Source organism: Megalobrama amblycephala, linkage group LG12 (genome assembly GCF_018812025.1).
Source record: "Megalobrama amblycephala isolate DHTTF-2021 linkage group LG12, ASM1881202v1, whole genome shotgun sequence".
Lineage (NCBI taxonomy): Eukaryota > Metazoa > Chordata > Actinopteri > Cypriniformes > Xenocyprididae > Megalobrama > Megalobrama amblycephala.
The window spans coordinates 25,932,833-25,947,470 of NC_063055.1; the positions used below are offsets into that span (position 1 = coordinate 25,932,833).

The 14,638-nt window shown below is 37.6% G+C and overlaps 1 protein-coding gene across 2 annotated transcripts in view; it reads left to right on the top strand.

Annotated features, from left to right (window-relative positions):
- The window catches only part of hmcn2 (hemicentin 2), a 111,731-nt gene extending 99,982 nt beyond the window's left edge, over nt 1–11,749 (top strand). For both annotated transcript variants that reach the window (XM_048210032.1, XM_048210034.1), the window contains exons 74-81: nt 902–1,036; nt 1,313–1,432; nt 1,697–1,822; nt 1,905–2,033; nt 2,181–2,492; nt 8,053–8,172; nt 8,280–8,406; nt 10,740–11,749. In XM_048210032.1, coding sequence (XP_048065989.1) covers nt 902–1,036; nt 1,313–1,432; nt 1,697–1,822; nt 1,905–2,033; nt 2,181–2,492; nt 8,053–8,172; nt 8,280–8,406; nt 10,740–11,118 — 1,448 coding nt within the window. In that variant the 3' untranslated portion in view covers nt 11,119–11,749. The remainder of the gene's footprint in view (nt 1–901; nt 1,037–1,312; nt 1,433–1,696; nt 1,823–1,904; nt 2,034–2,180; nt 2,493–8,052; nt 8,173–8,279; nt 8,407–10,739) is intronic.
- The last annotated feature ends 2,889 nt before the right edge of the window (nt 11,750–14,638 follow it).

Sequence of the window (14,638 nt, forward strand, 5' to 3'; positions counted from 1 at the left end):
AAGTTCACACAGCTAATATAACCCTCAAAATGGATCTTTACAAAGTGTTCATCATGCAACATGTCTAATCGCGTAAGTATGGTATTTATTTGGATGTTTACATTTGATTCTGAATGTGTTTGATAGTGCTCCGTGGCTAACGGCTAATGCTACACTGTTGGAGAGATTTATAAAGAATGAAGTTGTGTTTATGAATTATACAGACTGCAAGTGTTTAAAAAATGAAAATAACGACAGTCTTGTCTCCGTGAATACAGTAAGAAACTATGGTAACTTTAACCACATTTAACAGTACATTAGCAACATGCTAACGAAACATTTAGAAAGACAATTTACAAATATCACTAAAAATATCATGATATCATGGATCATGTCAGTTATTATGGCTCCATCTGCCATTTTTCGCTGTTGTCCTTGCTTGCTTACCTAGTCTGATGATTCAGCTGTGCACAGATCCAGACTTTAATACTGGCTGCCCTTGTGTAATGCATTGAACATGGGCTGGCATATGCAAATATTGGGGTCGTACATATTAATGATCCCGACTGTTACGTAACAGTCTGTGTTATGTTGAGATTCGCCTGTTTTCTGGAGGTCTTTTAAACAAATGAGATTTATATAAGAAGGAGGAAACAATGGTGTTTGAGACTCACTGTATGTCATTTCCATGTACTGAACTCTTGTTATTTAACTATGCCAAGATAAATTAAATTTTTAATTCTACGGCACCTTTAAACTCATAATATTCAAGGTATGGTATTTTGATGGCACTACCCATAATAAAGTTAAAAGGTTCCTAGATGATTTCAGCAGAATTGGAATATAATGAAAGACTTTTCTTGAAAATAGAACAGTTATGCACTGAGCAACAATGTACTGAGTGATTTTTGTTGTGATTCAGATATTGACGAATGCAGCCAAGGTTCCCACTTGTGTCACCCCAACCAGCAGTGTGTGAACACCGTTGGGACGTATCGCTGTCAAGCCAAGTGTGGCCTGGGATTCAAACCCAGTTTAGTTGGCACCAGCTGTGAAGGTTCAGCTTGACTACTTTAAAAAAAATAAATAATAATAACTGTGTTTTATATGTATCAGCATTTGGTTCATACTCCCAGCGTGTTTAATGGATGGACAATGTATTACCTTTATTTACTGCTGAAGTCAACAAGATGGAGAAAAAAAGTCATTGAGATTTCCACTATGAAACTCAGTATTATCACGTTTGTAACATTTAGACTGAAATGTGATTGTTCTAGATATAGGAACTATCTAGAACATAGAGGAAGGTAAACTGACATATCTTTTACTTTAGATGTGGATGAGTGTCAAGAATCAGCAGTGTCTCCATGCCAGCAGCAGTGTTTCAATACTCTAGGCTCCTTCCGCTGCACTTGCCACCCAGGATACCAGCTGGTGGGACATCGCTGCCTGGGTCAGTGTCACCATAAAACTATTGAATTTCACAGTTTAGTTTTTGAAAAACAGTTCTACAGAAACCAAGTCTTCAAGTTCCATGAAATCTGTCCCTAACCTTACTCGTATTCCACCTCGATAGTGGTAAAATGGTTTTGCAATACATGAACACAATAAGAATATTGTAGCAGGCAGTTATTTATTTTTGACATAAGTACATAGTAGTTAAAGACGCCTAATATAAAGTGGGACCTTACATTTTTACATGCTTGTTTATAATCAGATATAAACGAGTGTTTGAGGAATGTGTGTCCAGCACACCAGCAGTGCCGAAACACAGATGGAGGATATCAGTGTTTTGACAGCTGCCCAGCAGGCATGACCACAGCAGAAAATGGAGTGTGTGTGGGTAAGGAGTCCCTCAATTAAAACCCTTTTACTTTAACCAATCGGTTTATTTGAAATGAGACATGCCTTTCTGTCGCTCGCAGACATAGACGAATGCCAGGACGGCAGTCACATGTGCCGCTACAGTCAAATCTGCCAGAACACTGTTGGTGGGTATGGGTGTGTTTGTCCTCGAGGCTACCGCTCTCAAGGCATTGGTCGACCTTGCTTAGGTGAGGTTCAGAAACATAATCAAGGAATGCCACACATATACATTAACAGTGCAGTGTGATATTACCAAAATAGTGGAAGTCAGTGAATTGGCTAACACTCACAGATAAACTATGTAAGACTAATTCAAGTTATTTTTGGCATTGCAGATATTGACGAATGTGCGCAGGTGCCCAGCCCTTGTGCTTTTCAGTGCCGTAATGTTCCAGGCAGCTTCCGCTGTCTGTGCCCACCAGGGACAGTTCTTCTGGGTGATGGTCGCTCTTGTGCTGGGCTTGAGAGAGGGCACATCTTTACCAACAGTACTCGGGTACAAGCCAGGCTGCGGCCTCAGCTGGTATCCACTTTAGAGAGACCTTACCTCACTCGTCTCTCAGTCCTACCGGAGCACCACGGATCTTCTCGCCGTCCCAGGCATGAATGCCCAGTTGGATATACCAGCAAGGACGGTACTTGCATAGGTGTGTAACATAACATTATTTTATTTTATTTTATTATTCATTTTTAATTAATATATTTAAAGGGTTAGTTTACCCAAAATGAAATTTCTGTTATTAATTACTCACCCTCATGTCGTTCCAAACCCGTAAAACCTTAAAATTAAGATATGTCTGATAAAATTTGAGAGCTTTCTGACCCCCCTATTGACAGAAAGCGCATAACCACTTTCAAGGCCGACGCTCTTCACGTAAGCACCACAAAACATGCACGTGATTCTGACGCAGGAGCTGGCCAATACTAAGCCGGCGTTCTGATGTAGAACCCGGAAGCGTTACACTAGCTGTGTCCGAAACCGCTCACTCGTTCACTCATTCACTAATCCCTATATAGTGTATGGCATTTGAGTGCACTATATCTGTATGGAGTGAACGAAATGAAGTGAGTGAATTCGGACGCTGACGTATACACTGTGCGTCGGAGATATCTGTCTCAAAAACGGCTCGACACGCGATAAAACTATTTTATCCTACATGTTATTTACATTATAAAACAATGTTAATAACAATAACAATCATAATGACTTCATTTTGTAATCATAGCCTACATGCCTCTGTGCCAGCTTTGTAGTTTAATCGATTGTATAATTTTTTTGTCATGCTTAATGTGTTCATAATCATTTAATACTATAAAATACTGCAAACAAAAATAAACACATTAACAAGTGTACTTAATTTCATGTATTTATCCTTTTTATTGTTTTTAATAAAGTTCTCACAGATTACGTGGTCTTTGAGCGCCCTCAGGCGACCGTTATGATTTGAATACGCTACCTATGATTAACGATTTTTTTTAAATCATCCACTAAATTATCATCTTTTAAAGTTTAATGAGTTAACAGTGCCACAAATTATTAAAACACATTGCTGTTAGTAAAACACATTACATTGATTTAATGCCTACATAATATTTTAATAATAAAAATAATTTTTTTATTAATGTAATTTATTTTTTAAATTCATCTATATAATAATGTCCCCCTACATTTTAGTAGGTTTTATTCAAGTAGTGATTAATTTAAAAAAAAAAAAAAAAGGTTAAAAAATTGGATTTTGGGAAATAGTGCTTCTGCAAGTGTACATTGAATGTACACTCAAAATCAGAGAGAATTGTGGGTATAAAGTAGTGAACAAATGTAGGGAATGAAATCGTTCACTCAGAATTCGGACACCACTACAAAATGGCCGACACCCGATATAGTGGACTATATAGTGGATAGGGAGCAGTTTCGGACACAGCTACTGTGTTTACTACATGAACAGCATAGGAAACTGACAGAGAAGAGAAGAAATTGTTGAATGAAGTTGTTGTTGTTTTTGTTTTTTTTGTTTTTTTGCACGCTAAAATTATTCTCAACGCTTCATAACAGTAAGATTGAACCTGTTGGAAATCTCAGAAGCATAGACCAGGAGACTTTGGGATCTCTTGAAGCAGAAGTTACTCTTTATTGAGAAACACGCTGTGCGTCGCTGTGGTCATCCAAAATCTAACTAAGGCAGTGACTTGGTAGTTCATATACATTCAAGGGGGAGGGATACATAGAGTAGAGGTGTGGACAATCTAAACAAAAGGATGCAAATGCAGTACAGGAATCAGATCATTGCCTACATTTCCCAGCCATGATCTAATCAGCATAACTGTGTCATTCAAATGCATAGGTGCTAATCCAATCAGTCTGGCAGTATCACCTATACCTTTACATTATCATAGAGACAAAAGCACTGCTGTATCTTGAGCTTGTCCTGCCAAATGGTCAGGATGTAGGATCCGCAGATCTTAAACAGATTCTTAAATTTGTAATTCCACAGTTCCCCCTTTGAGAGTTCTAATAACTCTCACATAATACAAATTTAAACCTTCTTAAATCCCTTCTATAACATATGTTTGTTAACATAAGTTCCATCTTCCAGTCATGCAACTTGTAACAGTTACAGGCACATACATCTTATTCTGTGTCGTGTCCAACATTTACATAAGTGTTTTTCTTTAACTTGAGTATACTGTTGACACACATATACAACGCAGGGTGGTAACATGTTGTATTAACTACATGATGACACAGAAAAACCATGTAGCATAAGCGTGGAAGTCCTAAAAGTCCATGGCGCCTGAATAGCTGTGGAGTCTGTTCCCGGGAGAGTCCATTTCCATGTTTGTCCCAAGATGATTATTTGTCATCGTGCAACTCCAAGTTGCTCTGATGAGTCCGTCATCATGAAGGTTGTTCATGGATATCTGAGGTGATGCTTTACACCAGGTGCTGCTTGTGAGACGTCATGGCATATACACATACCTGCACACAAGAAAACAAAGAGACAGCAGACCAGCAGTATTCATGCATAGACTTTAGTACGTTAGACCTCTGATGATCGTATAGTTTTTCTGTCTAACTCTGATCATCATAAACTTCTAGTGATCGTATAGTGGTTTTGTTCTTCTTTTTCTTAACCTATTCTTAATCAATTTGACACCTATAGACCAGTAAGGTTGGGATAAACTGAGAGAGGGGGAAACCTATGAGGAAGTCTTCACCACAGGGTTAACCCCCGAGGCCTTATGCACTTCGGTTCTTCCCTGGGCTCCTCACTGGTCTGTGTGTCCTATTCTCTCCCTGTAGTTAATTTCCAAATTTAAGGTGCTACATCTCCATCTTCCATTGAAACATCAGTCATAGCAGACATCATAACCCATTGAGGATGGACAAGTGAATGGAGTGTGCTGCAGCATAACATTTAAGGCTGTGAGTGTACTTAACCAGTGTCCCCCAAATAGTGGAAGTGACAGTCAACTTTCATTTGTTCATAATGAGTCTTTCAGCTTTCTAGTATATTACTGGGGAAATTAAGCACTCACAGCCCAAATGGTTAGCATGTCAGCAAGCTGTTGCTCCAAGAGTTTGGAGAAGAGGGGAGGGGCAGTTTCAGTGTAGCAAGTAGACTGAGTAGGAGCTGAGTAAAGCTGTTCATTTCTTTTAATGTCTTTTTGTTTTTCCTACACTCTTTCATCCAATGTCCAGGTTTACCACAGTAATGACAACTGCCTTCTCTCTTAGGACGTTTACGTTTCTGTCGATTCTCTGTGTTGACCTTAAAGGATGCTGCTGCAATCTTTACTCTTGTCTTGACATCTGAGTCTCTTTCCCAAATAGCTAACCTATCCAAGCTGTTTTGCAGGGTTCCATTGGACCATGTGAGGTCTAAGAAAGGCAATGCATTTCTGTATTCTGATGAAAGCCCATCAAACCACATGCGGACCAGTGGTCCATTATCCTCTAACACCTTCTCTGGAGTGTCAGCTATTCCACTGTATGCTGCAGCTAACTGACAAAATCTTTCAGTGTACTCACTTACAGTTTCATCCTTCGTCTGTACACAACTAGTGATCTTTGACCAGTCTACCTTTGGTCCAACAAGGTTCTGTAACACTCTCAGAACTCCTTCTCTCAATTCACCTTTGCTGGAATGCTGAAACTCAGAATTATTTACAGCACTTTCAAAATCATTGAATTCTGACTCTTTCAGGATTTGTGACATTAGCTGGGTGACGTCAGCTAGGGACATATCATAGAGCTTCATTTTTCTGGACAACTCTGTTCTAAACTCAGAAAAGTTTCTATGCACTGATGGCAAATTCTCAGCAATTCTTTCTATGTCTTCAGGACCTATAGTGGTACTGACCGCTTGTAACTGCAGTATGGGGGTTACAGATGGAACTGTGTCAACCCCTTTTGCCCTACTCTGAGCCTTTTGTCTCGCTCCACACACTTCAACTGCATTTACATCTTTATCCATGAATCCAGTATTGCTATTGCCCTCTAGTCTACAGAAAGACTGTATCTCAGGATAGCTTTCATCTGACTGTTGGTCTTTTGAGTCACATTTGGTTGAGGCTTTGTTAAGGCCCAACTTCTGAGTGAGATGAGACACTCGAGTGTGCAACTGTTTGTTTTGCTCTTCTAACTTAGCAATACGTTGGATTTGTTCTTTTGCAATGGATAGAGTAAATTCTTTGTGGCAGCAGATAATGCCCTTCATATTTTTCTTACGAATACAAGCACCAAGTACCTTTTTGCATTCTTCAATGGACCAAACTTTTTCTGGATGAATCCCAAATTTCTTTGTCAAATCCAATCTGACTGACTCAGTCACTATTGAGTCCATGTGCTTTCCTAACAATGATTTGAACTCACTATCTGTCCATAAAGGGGTAGCTAGTCCACCTTTCTCAGTTGTTGGAATTTTTCTAGCATTCTTTCTCAACATTGTGTAATGTCTTTCTGGCACAACAATACACTTCAACACTTCCCTGACAGAGCAGAGGTTAATCTAGTTAATACACATCGTAATGTATTCAACCTTCTCTGGTGAGCAGAGTAGAACCAACTTGCTAAGACACTGTAACAGTTATAACCTTCCCTGAGTTAACAGAGGATGAACCTTCTTCTCTAGCAAAGTAGAGGGTGGCTATTCTGTTAACACACCACCTTCCCTGATAAAACAGAGGACAACACAAATTATTAGCACTTTACACTAATTCTTCCCTGCCTGAACAGAGGATACCTAATTATTAGCATGTGATGCTAAACTTCCCTGCCTAAACAGAGGATAAACTTCATCTCTAAAAGAACATTTTTAGAGGATAACTTAGTTAACCAAACCCTACAGCTGTCTGTTAACTCCTCTCTGACGGCGCAGAGGATAACAACTTTGTACTGGTCTTAATGATTCTTTTGGATAGAGTATCACTCACCAACCCTTGGGTGTACAGGAAAATTCAGCCTGGATCTTCTTTTGGATCAGATCTTTGTTGTGCTTGAAGTTTCAATCTGGATTGAGATGAGAAGCTCTATCCGGGTCACGGCACCAAAACTGTTGGAAATCTCAGAAGCATAGACCAGGAGACTTTGGGATCTCTTGAAGCAGAAGTTACTCTTTATTGAGAAACACGCTGTGCGTCGCTGTGGTCATCCAAAATCTAACTAAGGCAGTGACTTGGTAGTTCATATACATTCAAGGGGGAGGGATACATAGAGTAGAGGTGTGGACAATCTAAACAAAAGGATGCAAATGCAGTACAGGAATCAGATCATTGCCTACATTTCCCAGCCATGATCTAATCAGCATAACTGTGTCATTCAAATGCATAGGTGCTAATCCAATCAGTCTGGCAGTATCACCTATACCTTTACATTATCATAGAGACAAAAGCACTGCTGTATCTTGAGCTTGTCCTGCCAAATGGTCAGGATGTAGGATCCGCAGATCTTAAACAGATTCTTAAATTTGTAATTCCACAAACCACTGTATTTTTACGATGTCTTTACTACCGTTGTGGGCCTTGAAAGTGGTTATGATGTTGCTGTCTATGGAGGGGGTCAGAAAGCTCTCAGATTTCATCAAACATATCTTAAAATTTGTGTTCCGAAGATGAACGCAGGTCTTACAGTTTTGGAACGACATGAGGGTGGGTAATTAACTAACCCTGTTAGACTGTAATTTAACTGAATTTTTTTTTTTTACAAAGATATCGATGAATGTGCATTTAGAAAGCCTTGCCAGCATGAGTGCAGAAACACAATAGGAAGCTACCAGTGCACCTGCCCACCAGGATACCAACTATTATCCAATGGCCGAACATGCAAAGGTGAGTCTTTAATACTTTTTATGATGGCTTTAATAAACGTAGACATATTCCTATTTATAACGCTATCTTCTTGCGATAAATAGTCTGAAAATCTAATTTTCTTGCAGATATTGATGAGTGCACTGTACAAGGTGTCCAGTGTGGACCAAACCAAATGTGCTTTAACACACGGGGGGGTTACCAATGTCTTGACACACCCTGCCCCACCAGCTACCAAAGAGGACGCAACCCAGGGTGAGAACTGCTTGTAATGTAATTAATCAAAGCCTCACTAAAATAACGAAATTTTTGAAAAGTTGAAAATCCGATAAATGTATAAAGTGTTCGATAAGTCTCAATTTATCCTGACCCTTTGCTGCCTACCTGTATAAAAAAAAAATTTAAAAAAAGGCCAAAATCCATAATCATTCATCCATGATCATTAACAAGTTTTTTTCTAAAATAATCAGATGCAATGTTTTAAATGCTGAGGAGAAATCAACAAAGAGCAGCCTTGCAAATTTGCCCTCCACTCTCCAAATGTGGATGTAGAGTGTTCAACAGGAACAGTTTTGCATCAACCATGCCTCTGTTAGAACAATATGCAAATTGTAATGGATCTGACTTCTCAACCATGACTGTCATGAGCTGTAACTTAACTAAGGCTTTCATAATTAATGAGGTTAATGCAATTGGCCGGTAATCATTAAAAGACTGAGACTTCTCACACTTAGGGATGGGGGACTGTAACAGAGGTTTTCTTTAGACCATGATCCAATGAAGCTTGAAACAATGAGTGAAACACCACACTGAGTTGTTCCATACAGAGATTAATGTTTCTACTACAGATGCCATCTGGTCCAAGAGCTTTGTTAAAAGGTGTAGCTTTCAGCTGTTTAGTCATATTAAGAAGATACAATTTCAGAGAGGCAGAGGGACTCAGTGTTTGTTTAAAACCCTCAAGAACAGTGCTTAAAACAGGCTTCTCAAAGCGTGTAAAAAACAAATTCAGATCTTTGCCTAAGGAGATACCATTACCTTTTTCATTTGTCACTGTAGTAGTAATTAGGGTCCCACTTTATATTAAGTGGCCTTAATTACTATGTACTTACATCAAAAAATAAGTACAATGTACTTATTGGGTTCATATTGAATTGCAAAACACTTTTGCTGCTATTGAGGTGGGATACGGGTAAGGTTAGGGAAAGCTTTGGTGGTATGGGTAGGTTTAAGGGTAGGGGTAAGGTGTAAGGGAAGGTCAACAGTGTAATTATAAATGTAATTACAGAAATTAATTACAGATGTAATTACATGCAGGTGTTTTTTAAAATATAAGTACAATGTAAAAACAGGTATGTACACAATAAGTGCATTGTATCAATTGATTAATTTAAATGTAAGTACATAGTAGTTAAGGCCACTTAATATAAAGTGGGACCGTAATTAGTAGTAGTAGCAATTGTGATTCCCCAAAAACTGATATTTATGATCCAATAATTCATAAAACTTGAAAAATACATGATTGTTTTATTAACAAAGTTCAGGAAGAGCACTTTTATATTATTTACCTAATTAACACGCATTCAGTTAAAGCTGCAGTCCGGAAGTTGTACCTGTTTGTCGCCATCTCTGTTTAAACCCTGAAATTGCAGTTATTCGCGGAATTATCATCTTTACTTGGGTTGTGCATCATCATGGCTCCTCAGCGTGGATGAATGTAATGTATGTGTGGGTTGTCTATCAACACACCAGTTGTCAACGATGATTGTTGTTTTAAACTTGCTGGATTATAAACCGCCATCAAAATGATAAATTTAATTGTTCCAGCTGCTGTAAGAATAGGCTACAAACGATTCACCACCTGCATCCACACACACACGATATAGCCTGCAAGCCGGAACTCCTGTATGTATACAGATGTGACGTAATGAACGGCGGAAGCTCATATTTCCCGCAAAATTCCAGTACCACTGAAATTATAAAACATTATTACAAGCTTACCTTTGTGAATCGGGCTAAGGTAAGGAGTTTTGAACACTGGCGAGTTATGTACTTTCTCAAAAATTTTGATTTTGGATCATTTTTAACCAAAAAAAGTTACAGACTGCAGCTTTAATCAACCCAATTAATGATAAAAGGTGTATATATACACAGCAGTCTTACCTCTGTTCGTTGACAGATAATCAGCATCCCTCCTCCACCCCATCTCCTCACTTCTAGTCCTAACTATTCTTATCACAACCTTTTCTTATCACGAGTACTCTACCAAATTTCCGAGCTCGCAGCCCTCCACCCGGACAGCACGCCAAATACGCATAACCTTTACTCTATCTAATTATATGTAAGTGTGAACTTGTGAAATTTAAAAACTTAAAGTAACTGTGTTACTCATTAAGTTTTTTCTTGAAAATGGTAAAGGTTTTTAACACTAAAAGCTTTTTAAAACCTATATTAAAACCAACCATGAATACAAAGAGAACAATTACTTGCAAGTACTTACCATATGCTTTTTCACAAGATTTTTCCTTTTCTTTATCATGGACACTCTTATTGACCCATATACGTTTGTTTTCTTGCTTTGACCCCAGCACCTGCTACAGACCTTGCACTTCCAGACTGGACTGTGGCTCCGCAGCCTCTTTTCCTCTGCTCCAGTACAAGCTCCTCACTCTTCCTCTGGGAATACCAGCTCACCACAACGTGGCCCGTCTCTCAGCTTTCTCCGAATCAGGCGTTCTCCAAGACCACACATCCTTCACCATCCTGGAGCAAGGAGGAGAAAACGGAGAGAGGCCATTTGGCATCAAGGACGAAGCAGGAAGAGGCATCATTTTCACAGTAAAGCCTTTAGACTGGCCCGGCCTGGTGCGACTTCGAGTACAAGCCACTACGCTGTCAGACCAGGGGCGCATAACCTACCAAAGTATCTTTATTATCTACATCTCCATATCCAAATACCCCTACTGAGTGTGTGAGATGGCATACTCAGTCCCTGATGTACTGTTGCTTTATGGGACATAGGAGAAGCATTAGTAAATGAACTTAATTCCCACCTATTTATGTGCCCTCTTGTGGAGTGGAATGTTGGATTCATGAATTATCATTAAGATAATAAATACATTGCACCTTTTAATATTACTGTTATTTGAAAATATTGTAGTAGCTTTGAAATCTTGCCTGGGCTCTTTTGTTTCACAATTATTTCTCCATTTTTGTGATGATAGTAATTCATCCAGTATTAAATCTGCTGCAAAAATAAGCAGAAAAAAAGATGGCAGAAGAAGAAAAGAGAGAAACAAACCCACTGACGATACAGCAAGACTTCAGTTTCAGTATTACATGATCAGCAGCTAATTTCTTGCATTAAAATTAATTACCGGTATGTTGAGATATATTTACCTATAATATTTTTCATATGTTGTATTGGTATACTCTTATACATTAATGAGTGTACTCTTATATGTGAACTGAGTGTGTGTGCGTTTGAATCACTGCGAGCGTGTTTGCGATGTGTATGTGAACATGAATATGGTTGTGCCCTTTCTGCTCATGATTCCTTGGAATTAAAATACAGATTATAAAATTCTTTAAAAACTGATATTTTAGTCAAGCAGACCCATCTTTTTGTCACTAAACATCATCCCTTTTTAATAATTGCACAAAATACTGTATGCTAGGATATGCCTGCTTTAGAAAAGGGTACGTTTGTAATTAATTTAATAGCGACACTTCTTCTAGATTTCAAGTATCAAACAAGTGTGCTGCTTTTTCAGCAGTACTGAAGGAGTGCCCATCAGTGGATGCATGATGGTTATTTTCCCTAAACTATTTGATCATGAGAGGAAAACTAGTTGCAAAAACAAATTGGTAACACTTTAGTATGGGGCACACATATTCACTATTAACCTACGACTTTTGCCTCAATAAACTTATTTACTGCTTATTAATTAGTAAGGCAGTTGTTGTGGTGAAGTTTAGGAATGGGGTAGGGTTAAGGGATGTGGAATATGGTCATGCAGAATAAGGCATTAATTTGTGTTTTATAAATACTTATAAACAGCCAATATGTAAGCTAATAAGCAACTAGCTTACATATTGGCTGAGAATGAGAATATTGGCTTAAACATGAGAATTGTTCCCCATACTAAAGTGTAACCAAAAATTCAAACATAAGCACATTAGTGATTTATTTCTCGATGAAAATTAATTACAAGCATAAACACAGGCACATATGTAAAGGTATTTAAGAACACACGAGTCAAGAATATGCATAAGTTACACCTTGCATATTATATTTCAAGTAAAAATCCACTTGAATCACATTTGCAACGAAGCAAGTATGAAACTGTCAAGTAATTATAAATAGTGTAGAAAGATTGTGATTTTACATTAAGCCTTTTTGGTAACACTTTACTTGAAGGGGTGTGCATAAGACTGACATGACACCTTCATAACCATGACATGACACATGTCATGAATATGAAGGAGGTTTTATGAATGTTTATGACAACTGTCATTAAGTGTCATTCGCTCAATTATGTCATTTTTAATGCAAAGATGACATTGTTTGAGATGTCCGAGTTATGACAACTTGACATAAACCAATACATCATAACCTGTCAGTGTCTTTGTCATGACAACTTGACATCATTTAGCTTAATGGGTTAACATTACATTAAACTGTCATGTCGTTGGTTTTGACATGAGGCCATTATAATAGTGTCATAAATATGTATCTTGAGCTCAAGTACAGTGGTACAAATTGAACTTGTCATTAAAATGTCATTAAGTGACAATACTCTGACAAATAATTTTATAACAGCGTCATGACTATTTTTCATTTCATGTTTTTTTTTTTTTTTTTTTTTTTTAAGTTTCCTCCAACAGAAGGTCAGATAATAGACAATTTCAAATTTCGTAAAAAAGATGACACTGTTATAAAATAATGGTAACACTTTATTTTAGGGTCTTTTAACTAGTTGCTTATTACTATTAGCATTCATATGGCTAAAATATTGGCTATTTATTAGTACTTATAAAGCACATATTAATGCCTTATTATGCATGACCTTATTCTAGATTCTTAATCCTACCCAATACCTAAACCTAACAATTAACTATAATAAGCAGTAAATTAAGAGTTTATTGAGGGAAAAGTCATAGTTAATCATTTATATATGTGTTCCCTATACTGAAATGTTACCAAAATAATGTAATGTAATGTTAACCCATAAAGCTAAGTAGTTTTTTTTAAGTTTGATAATTAATCTGCTATGTCATGTTTATGACAGGTTATATGATGTTTTGCTAATGTCACGTTGTCATGACAAAGACACTGACAGGTTATGATGTGTTGGTTTATGTCAAGTTGTCGTAACAAAGACATCTCAAACAATGTCATCTTTGCATTAAAAATGACATAATTGAGCGAATGACATTTAATGACAGTTGTCATAAACATGCATAAAACCTCCTTCATATTCATGACACGTGTCATGTCAAGATTATGAAGGTGTCATGTCAGTCTTATGCACACCCCTTCAAGTAAAGTGTTACCGCATTTTTTAAATTGTGTATGGATAAATACATCTGCTACGTACTGTACACAGTGTCCTTAAATACAGTGATCTTATGGAATGTGTGGAATATTTCTGGTTTCCCTGTGACATCTAAATAGTTTTTGTTGAACGATTCAAATGATTTCCTGCATTGATTATATGTGACCTACTCACCCAACATTACAGTTTTACCACATAATCACATGCAAATGTCAAATATTCAACATGCTGTCGCTTTTTAAAGAAGCAAATGTTTTTTTCTTTCTTTGCTCTTTTAGTAACCGTAAGGCTTTGTGTAGAAACTGTTCCGGTTAGGGTGATTGCCAGCATAAAATGCAAATAAAATATTGAATGTCCTTTGAATAGCTGGAAAAGAAGTCATTAGAATTACGTGAAATTAAAAATAAGAAGAGGTGAACGCCCAGCTTCCTGTTCTTTCATGCCCTTTGGCGTGCAGCAGCAGCCTTTATTCTTTTTGTGTGAACACCTTACAAAACCTTAATCTTACTCTTTTTTCTTCCTCCAAAGTAAATGTTAATCATTTAAAGTTACTATTGTCCTCATTGAACATGACTGCTTGAATAGACGTCTGTGGTAATGACAGTGTAAGTTTGAAGTTATTCAGAACATGATGGTAGAGAAATGTGATCAAGTCTTGTAAACCTTACAGATCAAACCAAATTATTCACTATTCAAATAAAGTGGTATGTATTGCCATATGCCATGCTATTCAAATATATATATATATTTGAATATACACACTCACCGGCCACTTTATTAGGTACACCTTGCTATTACTGGGTTTCTCCTTCAGAATTGCCTTAATTCTTTGTGGCATCGATTCAACATGCTGCTGGAAATGTTCCTTAGTGATTTTGATCTGGTGACTGTGGAGGCCATTTGAGTATATTAACTCACTGTAATGTTCA